The sequence below is a fragment of the Cynoglossus semilaevis genome, chromosome 15, assembly GCF_000523025.1.
Source record: "Cynoglossus semilaevis isolate Cse_v1.0 chromosome 15, Cse_v1.0, whole genome shotgun sequence".
Taxonomy (NCBI): Eukaryota; Metazoa; Chordata; class Actinopteri; order Pleuronectiformes; family Cynoglossidae; genus Cynoglossus; species Cynoglossus semilaevis.
The window spans coordinates 12935974-12958320 of NC_024321.1; the positions used below are offsets into that span (position 1 = coordinate 12935974).

The 22347-nt window shown below is 40.1% G+C and overlaps 2 protein-coding genes and 1 long non-coding RNA gene across 3 annotated transcripts in view; 2 read left to right on the forward strand and 1 right to left on the reverse strand.

The window, feature by feature from the left end:
- The window catches only part of sparc (secreted protein, acidic, cysteine-rich (osteonectin)), a 12444-nt gene extending 3991 nt beyond the window's left edge, over nt 1-8453 (forward strand). The window contains exons 2-11 of the mRNA XM_008327230.3: nt 1754-1819; nt 2709-2747; nt 3032-3070; nt 4429-4516; nt 5164-5285; nt 5404-5524; nt 6116-6249; nt 6361-6509; nt 7693-7841; nt 7971-8453. Coding sequence (XP_008325452.1) covers nt 1763-1819; nt 2709-2747; nt 3032-3070; nt 4429-4516; nt 5164-5285; nt 5404-5524; nt 6116-6249; nt 6361-6509; nt 7693-7841; nt 7971-7999 — 927 coding nt within the window. The 5' untranslated portion in view covers nt 1754-1762 and the 3' untranslated portion in view covers nt 8000-8453. The remainder of the gene's footprint in view (nt 1-1753; nt 1820-2708; nt 2748-3031; nt 3071-4428; nt 4517-5163; nt 5286-5403; nt 5525-6115; nt 6250-6360; nt 6510-7692; nt 7842-7970) is intronic.
- Nucleotides 8454-8495: 42 nt separating this feature from the next.
- Nucleotides 8496-14408, reverse strand: LOC112488150 (uncharacterized). Its single transcript, XR_003051937.1, has 2 exons — nt 13251-14408; nt 8496-9758 (listed from the first exon to the last, which is right to left on the reverse strand). It is a non-coding gene; the product is annotated as an uncharacterized LOC112488150 (long non-coding RNA).
- On the forward strand, nt 12446-18916 carry g3bp1 (GTPase activating protein (SH3 domain) binding protein 1). The gene is made up of 12 exons (XM_008327229.3): nt 12446-12605; nt 14418-14534; nt 14877-14958; nt 15063-15236; nt 15322-15412; nt 15932-16022; nt 16105-16342; nt 16459-16563; nt 16648-16765; nt 16870-16995; nt 17090-17199; nt 17315-18916. Exons 2-12 carry the CDS (start codon nt 14440-14442, stop codon nt 17558-17560), a joined length of 1476 nt encoding a protein of 491 aa, XP_008325451.1. The 5' UTR covers nt 12446-12605; nt 14418-14439; the 3' UTR covers nt 17561-18916.
- The last annotated feature ends 3431 nt before the right edge of the window (nt 18917-22347 follow it).

The window sequence follows — 22347 nt, forward strand, 5'->3', positions numbered from 1 at the left end:
CTCAAGATTTTCCAAATTCATCGTCTACCTTTATGGAAATGTTAAAGCTCTGCAAAGTGTCCCAAATCACACAGAGCTTGTTTGTAGACAACCTGCTGTCCTCTAATCCGAGACGCAGGAATTCCAACTATGCGCAGCTCTGTTTATCGAACTGTTCCATCCTCTCACTGATGTCCCACAGAGATCAGTTCAACTGTGTCAGATCAAGCTGTTAAATCCCGCATGAAGAATTTCAATCACAGCAGAGGAGAAACAGCAACAAATATATTTGATTTCCAGCCCAACAAAAACATGTAAAAAAAGACACCAAATAAAACAATAAGATTTTCCACAGATCTTTACATTCAGTGTCTACAGATGCTTACATCTAACCCGTATGGCAGATTGTAAGAGTCCTCTTAGATGTGGAGGCTCTTTCAACTCCAGATCATTGCTGGATGTCTGAAGGAAACAGCTGATATCACAGCAGGCAGAAAGAAGGAGATAACAGACACAAAAATATGTGGGAAGACCAAGCAATGTGGTGTTCCATGACCAAACAAAGATATTCTTGTTAGGCCCTTCAGACTAGTGGTAAAGACAGAAAAGAAACAGCGACAGTAGCTGCAAAGACAATCAGATGCAGACACAGATGAAATCACTGGGGTTCAAGGAGCTACAAGTTTGGTTTTATATGGAAAAATAACAAGAGAAAAACAAGAAAAAATGTAGAGTATTATGTTTCTACAAGCAGGCATCGCTCATGCAGACCAGGCTGGACAACATTTAGTCAACAACCTACACATACTGGAGTTGCACCAATAGGTGGCACTAATTGTTACAGACTGGACCTTTAAAGCGAATCCAATTATCTGACACAATTGCATGATGTTTTTTTAGATCAAAACTTTCGAAGATGCACCCCCTGCAGGGGGCTGCCAAAAACAGTTTCAACTGTAACTAGACACATGTCATCTCATCTGAGGGTCAGTTAAGATAATTCTGCCAACTTTGGGCTATTTGGACACTCTGAATTGCACTACTGTCACCTACAGGACGTATTTTTCAATTGGTTCTGGTCTGTTCTGGTATGAGATGAACTTTAATGTTGTGCTTGGTGGAAAGAGCACATCCTTCTGCCCATTTACAACATCACACTTCATCAGGTTCGGGTTCACATTCGGACTCCTCTCTCCTGGGTTTACAAATGTAAATATGTGTTTAGTCATTTCTCAACGCAGTGAAACGGAAAGAAACGGTGGAGGTGGTGGAAAATGGAGGTGGACAGAGAGCGCGTTGCCTCGGCTCATGGAAAAATGCAGAGCGTAAAGACAGGAGCAGTTTACTTTAGCATTCTCAGCTCATTTTCTAACTGAGGTCTGATTCAGTCGAGTTTTTATTTCTGTGACTAAACAGGAAAAATTACACAATTTACATTTCAACTGTAAAAAGAATGGGATGCCTGGGAATGTCTGTTCACCAAAAAAAGAAAAAACACAAACAGAAGCAGAAACAGACCATTACAGCACATGGTGCCAGAAAACAGAGAGAGTGGACAGTGTACAGACAGAGCAGTGATGCATGTTGTGTTCACATGCTTTTTTTCCCTGCTGTGGGCAGAGTTGAAGTATAGTCATCTGTGTCCAAGGTTTTTTTTTCTGTGGCAACAAGGAACGTTTAGACACAGACATCTACCTTTGAATATACAGTTAAATATATAATAATAATAATTAAAAAGTTAAACGTCTCTTTTCTTTTCTTTGTGTTTCCTCAGACTTTAAAGATGAGGGTGTGGATCGTCTTCCTTCTGTGTCTGGCAGGACATGCCATGGCCGCTCCTGTAAGTCCAACTGTGGTGTCCTCAAATATCAATTCTGTGAAATCACTTTCTAAACAAGTTGAACTTTGGCTCAGGATTTGTGTTTCAGGAGTTTTAGTTTCAAAAGTGAGTAAAGGGTTAAGGGGCGATGAACGCACGGGACGGATTTACATTCTCACAGTTACAGAAAGGAAAGAATGTGTGTGTGTCTTTATGAGTGTGTTCCTCCCTTTGTGTCTTTTCCTGTCTGTGTCTCCGTCTTTATTCTATAGGGATCCTCAGTTCACTCCAGAGTTACCAATGTGTGTGTGTGTTTATTGTGTTTTCTTGTTTGTGTGTAGTCCCTGTGTTTATCCGTTTGTGTATGTGTGTATGTGTGTGTCCGGGTGTGTTTAGTCTGCTAGGATGACAGATTGGTTTCTAGTCTCGCCTCCATATTTGAATGTGTGTGTAAATGTGGGTTAAACGTGTGTGTGTGTGTGTGTGTGTGTGTGTCAGAGCTGTAAGGGAATCCCTATATGAAATCATCAGGTTTGGTATTTTTTATTCTACAAATGTATTTGCTCTGAGTGTCTGTTTCATCTCTTCTTACATATTAGCTAAACTCCAGTGAGTCAACAGTGTGATACGATCAGCATTTAGTGGATGACAAACCCATGGTATATTAAGCTTTTCCAGCACTTTCTGTGCAGAAGACAATGTGCAAAAAAAAACATGTTTCTCTTGCACAGGCACAGAGGCATTAAAAGTGAAGATCAAAACTTTGGAGAAAGGGATGCATTTATTGTTCTACAGAGTTGCGTCACTTTTCAGACATTTTTGTGGGACACTCACAACCATACAGAATGATTGTTTAGCGTGTTCGACAAAAAGGAAACTGGTTTCAAATGAGTGCGTGTTTTTGTTTCAGACTGAAGAGGAGCCAATGACTGAGGAGCCTGTGTATGAGGTCAGTCCACGAGATCTTGTATTATTTCTTCAAACATTTAACAAAATCCAGAATGATCTCTTGGAATAATAAAAAAAACCTCACTTAAACAAGTTTGCTTTCCTTAAACTCAGATGAGCTTTCAAAACATGGTCTCAAGCCCATTTACACACGTGTGTGTCCTGTGTGTGTTTATCCAGGTGTTAAGTCTGTATGTGTGAGAGCTATGTGGTCTATAGGTTTGGTTAAAAATCTTTAAAAACACAAGTTTCATGTGTGTGTGTTTTTATATTTCTGTCTTCCAGGTCGAGGAGGAGGTAGTTGTTGAGGACCCAGTCATGGAGGTCAGTTTACACATTTCTTTAAAGGTTTAATCACTTTAAAAGTGATAATATTAAACATCTAAAACTAAATCAATCAGATAAAAACTAAAATTGTAATATAGTTTACAAAATTTTCCTTTTTATCCAATTATGTATGACCTTGATCGTCTCATCTTAGTTGAGAAAAGGCCAAATTCTTTCGTTGTCTTCTGAGCCTTATTTGGCGTCTAAGCCTCACAGCTGCACTGGCAGAGATAATTTGATCAGTGATGGAGCTCTGTGGTTTGTGAAGCCTGCGGTCCAGCTGTATTTAACTATACATGTGACAGAATTGATGATGTTTGGTATGAACGCCCACATCTGGCCAACGGGAATTTAAAATAATTATCATATAGATATAAAGTGGCTAGAGGAGACTAGAACAATCCTAGAACTTTACAAAATATACAGCATAACCATCTATTATAAGAATGGACATGCTAACATCAAAATGAAACCAAAAAATACTTTTTGGACAAAGTGGCATATTTTTAACATCTCTCTCTCTCTGGGAGCTAAAAAATGTTAAAGCTAACACCCTGTGGTCATTAATGGTACTGCAGCTACTAATATTGGTACAAGGATGTTCTTCATGATGGAGGCAAAGTTCAAACAGCTGTTAAAATGTAGTTTTTTTGTGATGATTTTTAGACTTTTTTGTTGAGAAAGGGTGGAAACTACAATTTTCCTAAAGACTAATAATAGCTAAATTTAAACTTAATCCTTTAAACATCCTTGGGTCCTTAAATTTACAAATATGTCAGATGAAAAACTTCTATAAATTCAGTTCCATTTTTAAGCAACACTTTCTTCACATTTAAACATTAACTTTAAAGGTCAATGCTGCGCCACCATTGTTGCTGTAGAACTATTGGCTCTGTCTGTAAAATTCAGCTGTTGTTTAAGCTCTAAGAGCATGATTGTGTGCCTAACTCAGGTTCAATAATCCGTGGTAAACATTGTGGATCCAGCAGTTTTGTCTGGTCTCCGTCTTCATGAGAACGTTATATCGTTTCCTGCTGCAGAGGTCCAGTGGGACCAGAAGATCCCACAGCTGTTAATTTTAGTTACTGGCACGGTCTGACAGGAAGCCATTACGTCTTTCATGGCTTCACCACATGTGGACGCAGCTGCTTGTTATTCAGGGAGGAGCCTTCTTTAGTGGTGACGTTCAAACTCGTCTTGTTTTCAGGACGGCGGTCCAGTTCATGTTTATGTGGTCTGCTTTATGTTGGGTGTTATGCAGATATAGACCAAAGGAGAAGATGCTATTTTGATCACAAGGCTGTCGGGACTTGTTTACGTTTGAAAGACTCTGACCTCTGACCTCTCTGCTGCAGGAGACTGAGGTGGGAGCCAACCCTGTGCAGGTGGATGTCGGGGATTTTGATGAAGCCATCGACATTGTCGAGGAGGACGTCGAAGACAGTGAGTCCACACTCTGTATAACACACGCAGTTTAAACATAATGTAGAAAATGTAAACCATGCAAACTTTACAAGGAGTAGGTTAAAAAGTTCTGTTAGGCAACTGGACGTAAATTTTCTAAAAGAAGCCGTTTCACCTCTCATCCAAGAGGCTTCTTCAGTTCAAGTAGTACTTACAACTTGTACCAAACTAATTATTTTTAATTCTCTTGCCCATAAAGTTATGCAAAACGTACAAACTCACTTGCTCCAGGCCTTCAATCTGTGTTTTTATTTTTATAACTAAACGTTTGTACATTGCCAACCGTCTGAACTAGGGATGTCCGATATTAACTTTTTGCTGATACCCGATATGCCGTTATTGTCCAAACGCTTTCCAATTCCGCAGCCGTTTTCCCCCAAAACTGAGGTAAACCTCTCAGGACCCTAAATGCAATTCCAGCAAAAAACCCTGGCGAGTTTTCATTGTTTGAGGAAAAACCAATAAGGTTCTTACCGATATTACATAATTACGCTAATATTGGGTTGATAATATTGGCCCACCGATATTATCGGACATCCCTAGACTGAATCTGTCAGCTGTTTTTCCCCATTAACTTCATCATTGTTGAAGTGATGAGCTCATGGTGTTTCCGTGTCCTGGTGCAGATCCCTGCCTGAACTACCACTGCAAGAAGGGCAAGGTGTGTGAACTGGACGAAGGCAACACCCCCATGTGTGTGTGCCAGGACCCCTCCACCTGCCCCCCTGCCGAGGGAGAGTTTGAACACGTGAGTGGTCTCTCTTTAGACAAAATTATCCAATTATCCTCTTTCCCCTGGGCCAGACCAAAGACGTGGTCTACAGCGAACATAAAACCTGAAATGAAACATTTGGTTTTTTCCTCAGAACTGCGGCACTGACAATAAGACCTACGAGACCTCCTGCCACTTCTTTGCCACCAAGTGTGCACTGGAGGGAACCAAGAAGGGCCACAAGCTGCACCTGGACTACATCGGACCCTGCAAATGTGAGCCCACAGAAACGATCACAGAAGATTTGACGTCATGTCATAATCTCAGCATGTATACTGGGGAAAAACTAAAAAGAACAAAACTGAAGGATGATATTTGTTATTATCTTCCTTTGGAATTTCTGTTTTATCCATATTGTTTCTGGTCTGAATAAGAAGCTGAGCTTTAAAGCCTGTCAGCTCTTCCCTTTTATAAAGTTCTGCCTTGATTCCTGGGCGTGATCTGGCTGTGTCTCAGTCGAGGGAGGACCAGTTCAGACAGGCAGTGTGTTTCCTTTGATTGAACACTGGAAGTGGGTGAGAGGACAAGTCTGACTGCAGGGTGTACACGGTGCACGAGGTGTTTCACTTGGTGAACCAAGACACAATAGTTATTAACAGGTACCAGAAGGAGGCCAAGGTGGTCACATGGGGAGATTATTACACATTACTTGTTACTTTTTCAAGACGTGACATGTTTGGTTTGATGTGGTTTTTGTAAATGGATTAAGATAAGTTAAGACCTGTATGAAGACCTCAACAATCTATCCTGGGTGTGAATGGGTTTGGATAAAATGGTTGATTGATGTTGGCTGTCTGTCTTTGCAGACATCGAGCCCTGCATGGACAATGAGCTGAAGGAGTTCCCCATGCGTATGAGGGACTGGCTGAAGAACGTTCTGGTGACTCTGTACGAGCGCGACCAAGACAACGATCTGCTGAACGAGAAGCAGAAGCTGAGGGTAAGAATTGTTTAGTGTTTATATGTCGTCTGTGGGCAACCACTGATGACATTCAAACAAAACATTTATAGTATGAAAGCTAATGTTTATTATTGTTATTGTTTCTTTCAGGTGAAGAAAATCTATGAGAACGAGAAGAGGCTGCAGGCTGGTGACCACTCTCTGGACCTGCTGGCTCTGGACTTCCAGAAGAACTACAACATGTACATCTTCCCCGTCCACTGGCAGTTTGGTCAGCTGGACCAGCACCCTGCTGACGGGTACGACCACAGCCTCTTTAATCTGAAGACTGGCCGTAGTCGATGTTTGTAAAAGTTAGCTGACAGGCTTTTAACCAGAGCACACCAGGTTCAGACACACCACACAGTAAAGCATCCCAGGGTTTGGCAAAACCCCTGCTTTTCCAGTGTGGATGATGCAACGTCTGAGTGTGACTCCAACACGTCACCCAGCTGCTGCTTCTTTTCACTTTCACAGTGTAGTAAAGTGATGATGTGGCATTGAGGTTTTGAGTGTTTAATATTTGGTCAACGTGCAAAAAACGTCTCATAAACTCACTATTTTGTCCAGTTATAAGGAGTTGACAGGAGAGTTGCTCTCTGTGTGCACAGTGTACGACTCGGCAGTGACTTAGTCAGAAGACATTACAGCCATCTCTTTGACTCAAGAATGGCTTGAGTCGAGTTATAGCACTGACTTGACAGTGACTCAGGCAAAGGAAAGGTCAGCTACTGTACAGCAGTGACTTAACAGTGAATATGGCACAGGTACAACATTAGCTCTGAGCTAGCTGTGACTCAGGTAAAGGTCAACACACCCATAGTATTGACTTAATAGATCCTCGGCAGAGTACAGTACAGCTTTAGCACTGAGTTAATAGTGACTTAGGCAGAGGACAGCACAACTGGATACAAGTCCATGCAACAGTGATTCAGGAATGACTTGATGGGGAAACAGCACAACAGAGCTACAGAAGTGACTCAACTGTAGTACAGGCAGAGCCTACAGTGGCTACAACAGCAAGTGAGAATTGAGCTATACTTATGACTTAGCAGTGACCTGAGTGGTTGAGAGTGCAGCCATAATGACACTGTAGTGTCTTAGTTGGAGGATAGTGGAGCTTCAGCCCTGGGGCTGCTACTTGTGGACAACGATTGACAGAAAAATTAAAATGACCTTATGACATACTATTTGTCTTACTCTACGACCTACTACGACTATAACTGTACTTTTACTATTTATTATTATTTATTTACTTTTGTATTTTGTATGTTTACTGCAGCTTGAGTGTTGATTTACTGACTCAAATTGTAAGTCGCTTTGGATAAAAGCGTATGCTAAATATATTGTAGTGTCATGTATTGCTAGGAAATACACAACATCTTCATTCGTTACACCTAATGTATGTTCATTCTGGTTTTCGTTTTTCTGTACAACCACCAGATACCTGACCCACACAGAGCTGTCTCCCCTCCGTGCTCCTCTCATCCCAATGGAGCACTGCACCACCCGCTTCTTTGAGGAGTGTGACACTGATGCTGACAAATATGTGGCTCTGGAGGAGTGGGCCGCATGCTTTGGCCTCAAAGAGCGTGAGTGTCAGCAAAATGCTCAATTTAGTGATGAGCAAATACAAAAAGATGTCCAAAAGGATCCAAAGTTCTGTCTTTCTGAACATCTACTTCTGTAAATTAATAAAGGTTTATTATTTATGTTTGCAGAGGATGTGGACAAAGACCTCATCATCTAAGCTTCCAAAAGCAGCAGCAGCAGCAGCAGCAGCAGCAGCAGCAGCAGCAGGAGCAGCAATAGCAACAGCGTGACAACTCCTAGTGGCTACTAACAGGAGGAGGTGCCGGACCCTAAGTTAAAAAGAAAATAACAGTAACGGTGCTAATCACAATTTATTTTATTTTGTTTTTTATTTTGAAATAAGATATTGACTTTTTCTACCTATACCACTAAAAAAGAGAGAGAAAAGATTAGAAAAGAGAAAAGTGCACAGTCTGTACTAACCGTGGTGTCATCGTGTAAATCAAACTGAAGACCTCTGATGTAAATGTATGTTGATGATGATCTTCTATAAATTTGTTTGGGGATTTAAACATTTGAATAAAAAAAAATATTTTCGAGGAGACAAAACTGTAAAGTCCAAAATAAAGTTTCTAAATAAATGCTCACTTTGCTTGCTTTCTACTAAACAACTAGTTTTAGTTTTTGCACTCTTTTGGTGGTGGACTCTTTATTGTGTTTTTTTTTTTGTCTGACTACTGCTACAAGAAAACTGTCACTGCTACAAGAAAACACTCAGGCACCGAGACGCACGTGTGATAATATCTTGAATCATTAAAGGATGATGTAAAATTGGAGAGAAAAGTGGGGAAATCTCGCAGGCTGAGTTTTTCCTCAAGACTAACTTTGTTTCTACTGACACTGAGAAAACCAGCAAAAAAAAAAAAAAAAATTGCCACAAATAAAAGAATCTCTGGGAATCTCTGCATACGTTCATATCTGCGTTTGTTTCTCCTTTTTCTTTTGCAAACTCTTTAATCAGAGCAGGGATCAGAACGACTCCACTGGCACTGTAAGGCAATAGAACAGGGTCGTACTGGTCCTTTGAAAATGAATGGAGTATCTTGATAAGAAACTCAGGTCTCCTCCTCAGTTGGATGTTGATAACATTCAACATGAACCTTCACAAATTTGGCACATGAAAATAATAATAATAATAAAGCTTTATTTAATTCTTAAAGGTTTTTTGAATGTTTAAAAAATGTTACTTCAGCTGTAAGATCACAATATCCGGCTGAAAACACAAAGCTGCTGGTTTACTGCTGCCTCGTGTGGTAGGTACATGTTGCTGCAGATTTGAATTGCAGGCAGAATTAAAATTTAAAAAGACACTGAAACTAACTGCACTTCAGGTGTAGGTAAGACAGAATTGTGCACAATAACTGCAACACTTCAAACCAAAACCTTTTGCAAATTCAATCAACAGCTGGACCGCAGTGAAAAACAACAATGTAAAAATATAAAAATTTAATAAAATCCAAAGTAAAAAAAAGTACAATGTAAAAGTGGTGTAACTGGGTGTGTTTCTGTGCTTACACTCCCCTGGGGAAAGGGAGAGTCGGAGCACCCTGTTACCATCCCCACCCGTTCCTCCAGACTCAAGAATGTGTAACAACAGCTGAGCCTCATCCACAAAGCCTGGAGTAACTCCTCTCAAACACAGATGGAAAAAAAGGTCTGTTTTTTCCCTTTAATACTGAGGCTCCACAGGAAGAAAATGGGCTTTGAGAAATGTAAGGTTAATGTAATTATTAGTTTGAAGGCTAAAAACTCACAAACATAATCATCAAAATCATCTTAGTTTCTATCAAGTTGAAATGTGAGTGTGTGTTAGTCTCAGGAATGTATTTTAAAAAGTACGTTACCCTTTTAGGTACAAACCTTTCCCATGGGATACCAAGGTTGGACGTTAGATGGTGACGAAGCAGAATCCAATCCTACCATTGGGCCACCAAAAAAAAAGAGAGAAAAAAACAGGTTACTTTTTCAAACAGTTACTATGTGGAAGTATTTTGTTATGGAGTATTGTTAATGTTTTGGGAAGTTTAAAACTTTTTGAACAGATGTAGTTATCTTCTCTGGAATAGTTTCCTTGAATGATCATTGAAGAATTCTTCATTCTAAGTTGCAAAACCTCCACGGTAAAAACTTTTCATCGATCTGCAAACCCTGTCTAGCCGAGTCTCCCAGATTTAAACCTATGGTTAATGTTTCAAAAAGTGGCGTAACTTTAACATTGTGGTACAGTTGTTGTAGGTGTACTGCTCCACAGAGTATTCAAGTGTTATATTCAACACCTCAGCCATGTCAGTGTTACTTTCTTGCCTGTCTTTCATCAAAAAAGTGTAAATTCTCGTAAATCCTCCAATACAGCATTAGACTTTTATTCATTTAAACGTGCACTTGTGTTGAAGAGTTTTCTATAAATGAATTATCTAATCATACAAGCTGCTGGGACAACAGTGGGAGGGGTCGGCTTCCACCTAGTGGTCACGTGACAGTTTGTGGCAGATAGCAATCAACTCTGTCACAAATAAACAAATAACTCAGCTTGCCTCCATCTATGTTTATACACAGCTATTTGGTGTTCTCTCTTTTTTTTTAATACAGCTGCGTAGATGCTAAGGCAGCATTCGCGACAACCATGTGGGAATAAACAAATCTGCAATTAATGCCTTAGCCTAGCTAGAACAACTAAAGGAAGAGAATGAGCCTGAAAAAGAAGAGCAGTGGCAGCAGATAGAGGAAGACGACGAGTATTGGGCCTGTTGTGCAATATGGTAGCACTCCCATTTCAGTATACCGCATTAACAGGTAAATTATTAGTATGAGGGTTAGTTCAAACATGTGAATCGGTACCGTCGCCCATCTCCGAACTTCAGAGGTGACAGAGGACACCTGCTCTACCACTGCTGAGGAGGTGCTCTTCAATATGCTTCCTATTTCCCTTTCCTTACTAGTCCATACGTGTTCACGAATACAGTTGAGGTATGGGTCCACAGAACTTTCTTGGTAATGCGGCAGATTTTTCAGTTGTCTATTACACATATATAAACACGTGTTCTTGTGTAGTTCTTGTTCCGGTGTGGTAACATACGAATAATCGCTTAGAACTTTTGGATGCCTATGTCCGTAACAACGACACGATAGGGTAGTGTTTAAATGATCAACACTTCTGACCACATTTGATGAACTCTGCTCAAAAATTTGTACGTCCTGATCTTGGCTGAGTGTTGGGCCAGGGATTTCGGTCTGACACAAGGTCAAAGACTTGTCGTGGTAAAGTGGTCTGTCAGAAATTTGGACAAGGCTTGAACACGGAGACACGTCTTGGTGAAGTGGTGTATCTGTAACTTGCCCAGTACTTGTTAGTCCAGGATCAGGATCCTGGTAAATCGTGGGCTCAGGTGGTTGGACAAGACTTGTGCTAAAGAACTCATCTTTGTAAATAGGCGTGTCAAAAAGTGGGCTCTGACTTATGCACAATCTGTTGTCCTGGTTTGTGCTTCTAATGACCTCTGCTTCTGTGGGAGTGTCTAAATAATGTAGGTCTGCCCTGTTTCTGTCCTCATCTTTAGGAGGGAGGAGATATTCTGTGATTGTCCTAATAGTGACAGTAACGGCAGTACCTACAAGATAACTCACCAGAATGGCCATGACGATGTGGTGTGTTTCTTTATTTCTCCTTTTCAAGTGTTTGACAGCAATCGACATCAGCAATGACTTTATGGACATCCTATTTGGCTCCCTCTCCTTTGGATGTCACCTACTTTCAGACCTACTTTACCCATGCTTAATGGAGTAGAAGGGACTTCAAAGTCAATTAAAAATAGATCTAAGGAGTAAGTTTGGGGGGTTTATGACACGGTCAACCTGATGTAAACATTGATGGGAGTAGCATAGCTCTGCTGTGTTGATCAGACATTTTTTTATTATTTATTATTTTGTTAGTTTTCAGGTGAGGTAATTGTTCCATCCATCCTTGTGTCATCCTTGTTGTTTTTTTTTTCAAACACAGCAAGCAACCATTTATCAAAATGTTAAATGCATTTTAACATATAAATGTCATATTGACTTTCAGAAAAAAATTGAAAATTAAAGTATAAAGGAACATCTGTTCAAACAGATAAACTCACCCAAACAATTCTAGTAGCTCAGTTACGAAATAAATAAAAAAAGTAATAATAAAAATAAATCAATTTAATTGTAGTTCTTTCAAGTAAATTCCCGAACACACCAGTTTTAAAGATTTTTTTTGTTTTGTTTAAACCGCTCCATTTATTCGGTTTCTATTGACAGAAAATCTTTCAAGAGTATATTTACTGTACCATTATGATTAGGTACCGGTTTGTTAGTCTGTATAAGAATAAATGAGTAAATTGATGAGTCATTTGCTCCACTTAAACCAATGAATCCATCAGACGCGCTTTTGTCGCCTCCATGCGAAAAAGTGGTGCAATACACCGCTTTCTGTAAACTCGCCATCGGTAGACGCCATGCAGTAAAACAAACCTAAAGCCCTTGAACGCGCCTGTGACGCAAATGGCATCCGCTATGATGTACCCACACCTTATTGGTCAATTATTCCGGAAGCTTTCATTTAATTGGCTAAAATAGGGATGGGGCTGGATTGAGAGGACAGAGTTACCGAGCCGGTAGGAGAGCAATCTTCTAGCACGTTGCGAAGCCGCTAGTGTTTTCTGGCAGCAACCACCACCCAGGTGTTAGGAGTCACTCCTTAGTAAATCAACTATATAGATTTTTTTTTTACAATTGACTCACTGGTAAGTTGGTAATTTATCAAATATAATTAGCAGTGGATAGTTTTAAGGTTTCTTTTTTAACCGTATATACTTAAGTGTGGCACTGTAGCTAGCTGGAGTGGCTAACAGTTGGAGTGAGCTTAGTTGTCGGTGTCGCAGTTCCTTTTCATATATATATGTATTTAGAATTTAAGAGACACGTCTGCTTTTGTGCTCAACATTTGTCTGTTTTGTTTTGCACGTGAACCCCTCGGATGCTGTGGTTTTTGCACGCCGCCATTACCGCCTTGTGTCACTTAGGGCCCACCATTGCTAGCTCATTCAGTCGTGACTCCCTCCCTTCCTGTACTTTTTACCGCCTTAGCCACGACATTTGGCTGTTAATGTCAGTTTCATTTTTCCCACTTCAATAAATGTTATTTTAATGACTAGGGCGAAACATGAAAACATTTGAAATGATAAACTATAGTTGATGGGTCCCGTCGACACACGTGCTGAGGCTGTTCCTGTAGCCCACTACCAGCCCCTGGCTACGGGGCCCGTGTGTTCCCACCTGTCTAACAAAGCTCTGCGGTGGCCGGCGAATTGTTTCATATTTTAACTGGAGTTGATATCTAGAATGTTCTTCTTTTGTGTGGTTTGTCGTGTTGAAGATCGAACACGAACCTGTTATTTGAGGCGCCGTAGCTGGTACTGAGCGTGTGTAGGCCGATCTAAGGCGTGGATGGCACCGCAACTGTGGGCACGGCGTGTCCTTTGTCCGCATGGCATGCTCCCTGCAGCCGGATCACAACCTCCCCGATACCCTTTTATACCCACGTGAATTGACGTTGATTTGATTGGTTTCAGGCCAGAACAAAATTGCTAATTTTATTACATTGAAACCACACTTTAAGTTAATTTAAAATGCAATTTTCTATCAATGTTCTGCTCTCCAGACCCCAGTTGTCAGTTAAACAATTTAAAAATTGACAAATTCCTCGATTTTACTTTTTATGTCGGTAGAGAAAAAAAAGACCGTTTAATAACTAGTTTAAAATGGTTCAAACGGCAATCGCAACTTTAATAAGTTAGAGTAAAGGAATCCATAATGTATTTGTTAATTGATTTAAACCATGTTACATGCAGATTTAAAATCTGCTGTTATAAGTGGGAATCACAAGTTTTATAAAGGTCAAGGGAACGTTCTTTCAGGTGTTTTCTTGAGATCTGTATCAAGATATAGTTAGTAAATTGCGATGTAGTCTAAAAATATTAATGCTATTTATAAGCTCCATTGCAGTAGCATGGCCTCTACTTGTTCTGTCCCAGCACCTCTTAAGTTTGTTGGGTTAATTTATCTTTATATTCTAATCTACTACACTCATTGTTTTTGAAATGACACTAACATCACAATTTGTTCTTAGCAACATGTTTTTAACTGGGTCACTAAGGTGTAACTTTAGAAACTGGGTCTACAGAATACATTTGGGAACCAGTGTTGAGTCCTTTCAATGCAGTCAGTATTTGTTTAGTTAAATTACTTTAATTGTGCTGACATTACAACAGTGTTGCAACAATTATACTTTTTTTATTTTTATGAGTTGCAAGACTTGTCACTCCACCGCAACAAGGCTAATTCCTAGAACCAAATGCAACTTGTGAAATATTTGACGTCACCTTCTTGGACTGTTGTTTAGCCCTTGGGTTACAAGGACTGTTGTCTCAGCAACTATTTGGTCTCTAGTAGTGTCTCACGTTAGATTATATAGTTTTGGGCTATTGAGATGTTTCTTTCCTTTTTTTTTTATTCATGTGCAATTGAAGAGATCTTACATTATGTGGCTGTTTCAGATATTTCCAGTTGACCAAAGAAATGGTGATGGAGAAGCCAAGTGCCCAGCTGGTCGGGCGGGAGTTTGTCCGACAGTATTACACGCTCTTGAACCAGGCCCCGGACTACCTGCACAGGTGCAAACAACAATACTATACAGTTATACTGTCAATAGTACTATCTACAAATAATTAAATATAGGCTGTTTTTTTGCGTGTATGGATGTGATGTGGAAATGGCAATTGTCCTTTGAAATTGCAGTAGATTCTTTTTTTCCCTTACTGTACAGTTTTTAAAAGTTACTTTTGTGTGTTGAGCAATTTTCCAACCTGTTCTGTTGTCTCTTCTGCAATAAATTGATTTTGCCGTTGACTCAAAAATGCAGGGTTTTAAGGCACCATTAATGATGTGAATGTGTTGTGAACATACATATGCTTGTTTGTATATTTATTAAACTGTGCTTTTGTGTCTCTGCTCAGGTTTTATGGAAAGAACTCCTCCTATGTACATGGTGGGCTGGACTGTAACGGAAAACCAGCAGAGGCTGTTTATGGCCAGTCTGTATGTTGACTTTATTAGTTTCTATAGAGAAATGCCAAATCTGACTCTCAACCACTAACAGGAAGGTAAAAATGGGCATAAATCCAAAAAAAATTTGTGTGCAGGAGATCCATAAGAAAGTGATGGCCCTGAGTTTCCACGATTGTCACACAAAGATTCGTCACGTGGATGCTCACACCACCCTGAATGAGGGTGTGGTGGTGCAGGTTATGGGTGAGCTATCCAACAACATGCAGCCCATGAGGAAGTTCATGCAGACGTTTGTGCTGGCACCTGAGGTTTGCTGACCTTCGTTTGTCAATACTGATATTAAAACCATTGTGTTCGTCCAATTTTTAACTTTACTCAACTTCCTCCTCCCAGGGTACTGTTGCAAACAAATTCTATGTCCACAACGACGTTTTCCGTTACCAGGATGAGGTGTTTGGTGACTCTGATTCAGAGCCTCCAGAAGGTGAGAGAACATTTTAAGCAACATTTGGCTACAGTTGCTTATATTTAGCTAAAGATAAAAATTACTTAATTTTCTATTCGTATGTTAAACTCGCTTAAAGCAAAAACAGGATTTAAAACCACATTTGGGTTGTTAACATATTTACTTCTTACCGTTTCCATTTAGAATAATGCTACAGTGTTGTGACCCAGTCTGGATACCCTAGTGTTGTGCTGAGAAGTGTCTTACAGTGAGTTAATACAAAGGACATATTTCTAAGCTGACAGAGATTTTATTAGTGGAGGCTTTAGGTAGCTCAAATCTGGTTTGCTTTGTGTCCCTGATGCCAGACATTTTTGTGCAAGCCAAGCCAAGTTATCAGTGCTCCTGGCACAGAGTCAAGTGGACAGTGTGCCAGGAGCTTCGATCAAACCCATTTTGAAACACCTGAACTACATGCTGTGCAGCGGAAAAAGATTAAGTTTAGTTAAGTATTAAATTAAGCAAGTTTAATTTCCTCTCTTGTGACTGTTTTATCAGAGTCTGAAGATGAGGAGGAGATCGAGGAGAGGGTTGCTTCTCCTGACGTCGCTCCTGAGGAATCTGCCCCCTTCTTCGACCCCACAGCTTGGTGTGTATCCTACAAGTGGTGTTTGACTCGATGGTATATGTACGTGTGTCTATACTAACTTTGATGATGTTGTCTTCTGCAGTCCAGAACCAGCTGTTCCTGGAGAGGAAGAAGAAGCAGTGGCCGTGGCCAGTCCTGAACCAGAACAAGACCTGGAGAAGGAATCTGAGCCTGTGGAGCTGAAGTCGGAGACCTTGGTGGAGGCGCAGGCTGACACTGTTGATGATGCCACAGAGAAAAGTCAAGCTGCTGCACCGACTACTGTTGAAACGGCTCCTGTATCCGCTGAACCGGTACCTGCTGCTCCAGAAGAGAACAGGGTAATGACATTGGCACACGCACAATGTTGCAATGTTGCAAGTTAACATCAAAATCCTCTCATTCTGTCTTTGAAATTTTTTGTCTACCATCATAATCATTCTTGTTTTCTCTGCAGCCATTCTCATGGGCTTCAGTTACTAGTAAGAATCTTCCTCCCAGTGGTGCAGTCCCCGTCTCAGGAATTCCTCCACATGTCGTTAAAGCCACTCCCTCAGCACAGGTAGATTTTTGGCAAGATCTGTTTTTTTTTCTTCTTTTTTTTCTCCCACCTTGAGATCTCTAACAAATTCTTTTGTTCATTTAGCCCCGAGTAGAAGTAAAACCAGAGTCTCAGACATCCACACAAAGACCACAGAGAGATCAGCGGCCCAGGGAGCTAAGACCTGGAGGTCCTCCACCTGTGCACAGAGGACCCAGACCAGGTACTTGCACTAACAACCTCCAATCAACAGTTGGTGAATACAGAATGAACAGAATCTGTATACTGGCCACTCACCAAAGGATTTTTTTTTGGGGGGGTGTTCAGTGCGAGAAGGTGAGCAAGGTGAATCTGAGGGCCGCAGGGTGATCAGGTATCCAGATGCCCACCAGGTGTTTGTGGGCAACGTTCCACATGACGTGGACAAAAGCGAACTTAAGGAATTCTTTGAACGTAAGATGACTTGTGGATTCTGAAGTGAAAAACGTGAACACATTTTTAAAAATAATTTGGTTGTACATAAAAACATGCTTACTTTTTCATGCAGAGTTTGGAACAGTCCTGGAGCTGAGGATCAACAGTGGAGGGAAGCTGCCAAACTTTGGCTTTGTCGTGTTTGACGACTCTGAACCAGTCCAGAAAATCCTTAGTAGCCGGGTAAGATTTTTTTTTTTCTTCTTCACACTTTACTCAGTGTAGCCCTCTAGTGGTATTGCAACAACTTATTGTCTACATCAAAAGTACACCAATATAAAATTCTTATTTTATTCAGCCCATCAAGTTCAGAGGTGATGTTCGTCTTAATGTGGAGGAGAAGAAAACACGCTCAGCCCGGGAGGGTGACCGACGGGACACAATGCCCCGTGGTCCTCGGGGTCCTGGTGGTATTAGAGAGCGCATAGGAGGTGGAGGCCGTGGAGGTCCTTCAGCCCGTGGAGGAGTAGCACAGAAACCCAGCTTTGGCTCCGGACGTGGTTCTGGGCCCAGTGATGGACGCTACTCCGCCCAGCGCCAGTGAGGCAGTTCATCCACATCCTCCTCGTTCCTCCATCACCTTCCCAGGCTTCAAACCTTGAGTTAGTTTGCTGTTTGAATTCAAGTTACTTGCGTGTTCACCAATTAATTTTTACTCATTTTACTGCCACAGGAGGCAATGGTTTAAAAGCGATTAAAACAATTGGACCAGAACTCGGTAGGATTAAGCATTGTACGACTTGCAGTACAGATGACAACCGAAACACTTTTTACACACATTTTTAATTGGCTGTTCAAGAGTTCCTGGACTGTGGGCTGTTGTGTTGTTTTGGTTTTAAGAGAAGTTCACTGCATCTTTAGTTACATTCACTGAACAGGGACAGAGTCATGCCCTTCAAATCCATGCATAAAATGACACATCCATGACAAGGTGGCGCTGTATCCGCAGCTAATGCCTTAAATCCTCGACACTGAGAAGTGACTTGTATTAAAGGTAAAACATGCATGTAATCCTTTTTTTAGGGGCTGAACCTCAGTTTAGACCACACCATTCCTCACTTTTCTTTTCCTCGTCACCATGATGGTGAACACGTCTGGAAAGGATCACTCTGTAACTGACACAGGTTTTTAGGCCGAGAGCTCGACACAGACTCCTGCTAAACATCCAGTGTTTTTGTCTGTTTCCAAGATGGCTTCCTCCTCAGACCTCCTCATTGCCCTCTTGTGGAGGCCTCACATGTATTATCTGGACTTGTCATTTTGTTTTCTTTTCATGCTGAACTTGGATTTATTACAGATTAACAAGTTAAATACACACACACAAAAATAAGAGTAAATACTACTTGAAATGGGGATTTAAAAACCCAGGCGTTAGGTTGTTTGTTTTTTCGCGTTCTCTCTCCCTGTTTCTTAAAGGAACGTGTACTTTACTGCTTGGGCAATCCTGTGTATTGCTGCCACCGTTGTATCTAGCGATGATCTGTCTCATCTTTTTATTCTGTCAGGTCGAGAGCTAAATCTGTAGTTTGTTTTTTTTTATTTGAGTTGACATTGGCTCGTAGAACTGCGTGAGTTCATGAATGCGTCCAAAAACTGAGCACATTTCATACCATGAATCTAGTTAGGCTTCTTGTACAGGCGCACTTCATTTGTTGTCACCATGTTTAAACTGAGCTCACCTGTCAATGAGAGAACTAAATTAAAGTGATTTACTGTTTTAAATCCTTTGTCTCCTCCTGTCTTTTTCTAGAGTGAAGCAAAGGACAATGATTTCTGACCTGGTGAAATATTTTTGGGGAATATGGAGAATCAATAAATTCCATTTGCTACTCTTTAAGACAAGTGCCAGTTTCCTGACATGTTCTCTTGGTAATAGACATGTTATGAAAAAAATGTATTCCTGGCAAAAAAGAGGCCCAGTAGGGGGCGCCGTTCTCCCTCCTGATTACAACACGTCTTACAAACGCATGACCACCAACAGCCTGATATTTGTAGCCTCATAGGTTTAATGAGTAGTATTTAAAACGTTGGGTTTCAAATAATATTAGGCAAACTTGTCTAATGAGTTCAGGCTTTGACTATTCTTTCTGTCGTGGGTTCTTGACTCACAAATGTAAAATGGCTCCTGGTTTATGTCTCACTGTGAGCTAAATATAAATCTGTTGGAGGTTCAATCTCATGAAAGATATACTGACGCCCAACTGTCTTCGCATCTACTAGTCTGGGCCTGTAAGGTTCACTAAAGTGTTGAGAAATGGTACTGTCTCTAATGGAACAAAGACGTGATGTGTTGTGTTTACATGAAACTGACAAATAAAACTTGTGAACTTGTGTCAAAGATCCATAAAGTGTCGGCTTGTGTCTCTGTAATCATTACAACTGTGAAGCACTGGAGGTGTCACAGTCCAGACTGCAGTCATGTGACCTTCAGCTCTGAGTTGTCATGCAGCTGAATATCTGCTGTGATATCTTTAGCATGAATAATTTATTTTTAATACATATCAAATCATTTATTAATAACATTTCATTGTTACCTTCAGCAGAAGACCTTGATTTAGAACAGCTGGAGACTTGAGGCTGAAATGGAAATTAAGGAAATTTTACAACACTGTTCAAAAATACTGTATAATTACATTGTTGTACTAAATATTTATTGTTTTTTTTTTTGTCAAAAAAAAACAAATTTTTACACACACAACAAAGGCTCATTATGGGGTAGAAGCTTAATTATTTAATCATTGAAGCATTAGGAGGAGAAGGAGTTCTTCATATTCAGCTCTATTATTAAGTTATGAGCTGAACAATGGACAACGTGGAGATAATTGACACCAAAACGAGGATCAGATCGTTACATCAGATGACGGAAATCATGTTCCTCAAATATTCTCTATATCTCAAAGGGAGTTAAACGCAGATGACAATTTCTTTTGTCTTTTATATAAAACATCCTTTAAGAATATACTTACTTATACTTCAGTTGGTTAAACAGATTAAAAAAAAAACGCATTCATTCACTTGCCTGCAAAGAAAAGCCCACTGTAAGTCCTGTGAAAATCCATCAAGCGAACTAAAGGCCAGAGTTACTGGTCGTAAAAAGTGGTACAAAAACAATCCAGAATATTTCTGAGCTGAGTTCTGAGTTGAATGAAATGATAGTACTAAGATTACTTTTACTTTGAGGCAAACTGACTAGAATGCAGCTGAAACGTTTGCACTCAGCCTGACAAGGACTGTTTGTTTTACACTTTCTGCTGGACACAGTCTGTCCTCACCTGTCCAATACTCTGTGTAAAAAGCAGTAAAAATAAAAGTTAAACCAACAACACACTTAAAGGAAAACGAGCAGAGCTCTTTAAAGGTCTGTGTTCAGGACAGGTGGCAGTTTGGAAATGAGGAAAGAAACTCAGCAGCTGCACCTCCTGGGATTTGAAGGTTCCTCACAGGTGATTCCTGTCAGCTAATTATCCACCAATGAAACGCAGCCTGTGTCCTCCTGAACTGAGGCTCAGAAATGGGGGATTTACACACATACACACACGTAAGGGGGGCTTGTAGCTTCAAATGTTGGTCTCTTATCTAAAAAGTAAAGGTTGACACTTGGTGGGCAGCGGTGGTGAGTCCACCTGAAAAAATAAAAAAGACCCTGCAGCGAGGATTTATTTGCAATTTTTAATACATTTTCTTTCATGATTACACAGATCCTTGAGTAGAAGAACAGAAAGCAAAAAGATCCAACTCCAACAACCTTGACAATGTTCAAAAACAGGTAAAGAGATTTTTGTTCAGAAAACCTTTAATCGTTAATAGAATTAGTAGTATGACATATTTCAATAAATATTTAGATATATACAGATACAGCAGAAACGGTACATTCTTTTTTTTCTCTTCAAATTGCTTTACTTTTTTTGTACAAGCCAAAATATCTGCCATTGTATTCATATTCATGCAAAATATTGTTTTTTAGATTAATGAAAAAATAAAAACCAAAAAATCTGCTGAATTTTAATATTATCATTATTATTTTTTTTCATCCTGCTCTGATGTGCACTCTCAGATTATAAGCTTTATAATTTTCAGCGAAAAAACCATAAACCAAACGGGTGCACTTTGTGCCAATACACAATAGAAGCAAGTAAAGCAAACGTAAGGCCATTCCAACATGTGCAAAGAAAATAAGGAATTATAATATCATCAGTAATAATAATAATAATAATAATAATAATAATCACAACAATAATCATAATAATGTTTCTTTTAGTTCACAGCAGATCAGGAGTCACTGTAGTTTGTCTTCTCCTTCAGGGCATCGGATTGTACAATACATACAGTACAATAAGATACGAGAGAAAACAAAAGAAGCAAAAATAGAGTCGTTTATCATCAACAAATCAAATCATGCTACTTCAAAATCTATCGTTTTTATAAACTTTCAAAGACACGTCCTTTCATCGCTCAGTCCGTAGGAATCAGAACACAATAAACCAGGAACCCAGCTCATGTTGTTCACCCCTCCCCCCTCCATCCTTCCTTTACCCCACCAGTACAACAATGATTAATAATAGGTGAGGCCGATGACTAAGCTCTAATATTACTTTGACACACACACACAGAACATCCACACCTGAGGAGGAAACAAGTGATGTAAAAAAACAAACAAACCAAACCAAACCGTTCACAGTAAATGGCAGACAAATGCACTGCAACCTTTAGGTCCAGGGTATTTTTTTCCGGTTGCAAATCCAACCCACATATGGCACGATGAGATGTGTAACTGACACAGAGACAGATTATAGGCAAGATGGATTCTTACATGATCAGATGGGAGCGTCATCGCTAATAGTGATCAAATTTATTCAGGGCACTGGTTTAGTTTCTATGGCACGGACGAGAAAAAAAAAAAAAAGCTTTTCCAGTTGTGTTTAGGCCATAATCAAAGAGGAGACACTACACACATAGGGGTTAATATTAATAAGAACCTCCTCCCTGGTATTAATACAGTAGTTACATGAGGCTGCTCTGCTCTGCTCAGCACTCCCATAAGAATGCACCCCTGCCTGCTCAGCTTCTTTAGTCCTTCATGTTTTATCTTCAAACCCTTCTGTTTATTTACTTTGCTGCAGCAATTCTCTGATCAGCTGTTGTAAACAGGCGGTTAAGTTGATAGTAATCTAGTAAATATTGACAGTATATTAACTTTGGTATTTACCAGCGATAGAAACTGGGAAAGAACACGACGTGGTTTCTAACGCACACAAATTGTCTTTGAAGCTAACTAAGAAAGGAAACACTTCTGCTACATAGCGCTGGAGAACGGGTGAACAAATTTGCTCT

Excerpts from the sequence above, each read along its gene's own strand:
- g3bp1 (XM_008327229.3), top strand. The coding sequence starts at position 14,440 with ATGGTGATGGAGAAGCCAAGTGCCCAGCTGGTCGGGCGGGAGTTTGTC. Across the intron at positions 15,237-15,321 it reads CGTTTGTGCTGGCACCTGAG|GGTACTGTTGCAAACAAATT; the intron begins GTTTGCTGACCT and ends TCCTCCTCCCAG. Across the intron at positions 16,766-16,869 it reads GCACAGAGGACCCAGACCAG|TGCGAGAAGGTGAGCAAGGT; the intron begins GTACTTGCACTA and ends GGGGGTGTTCAG.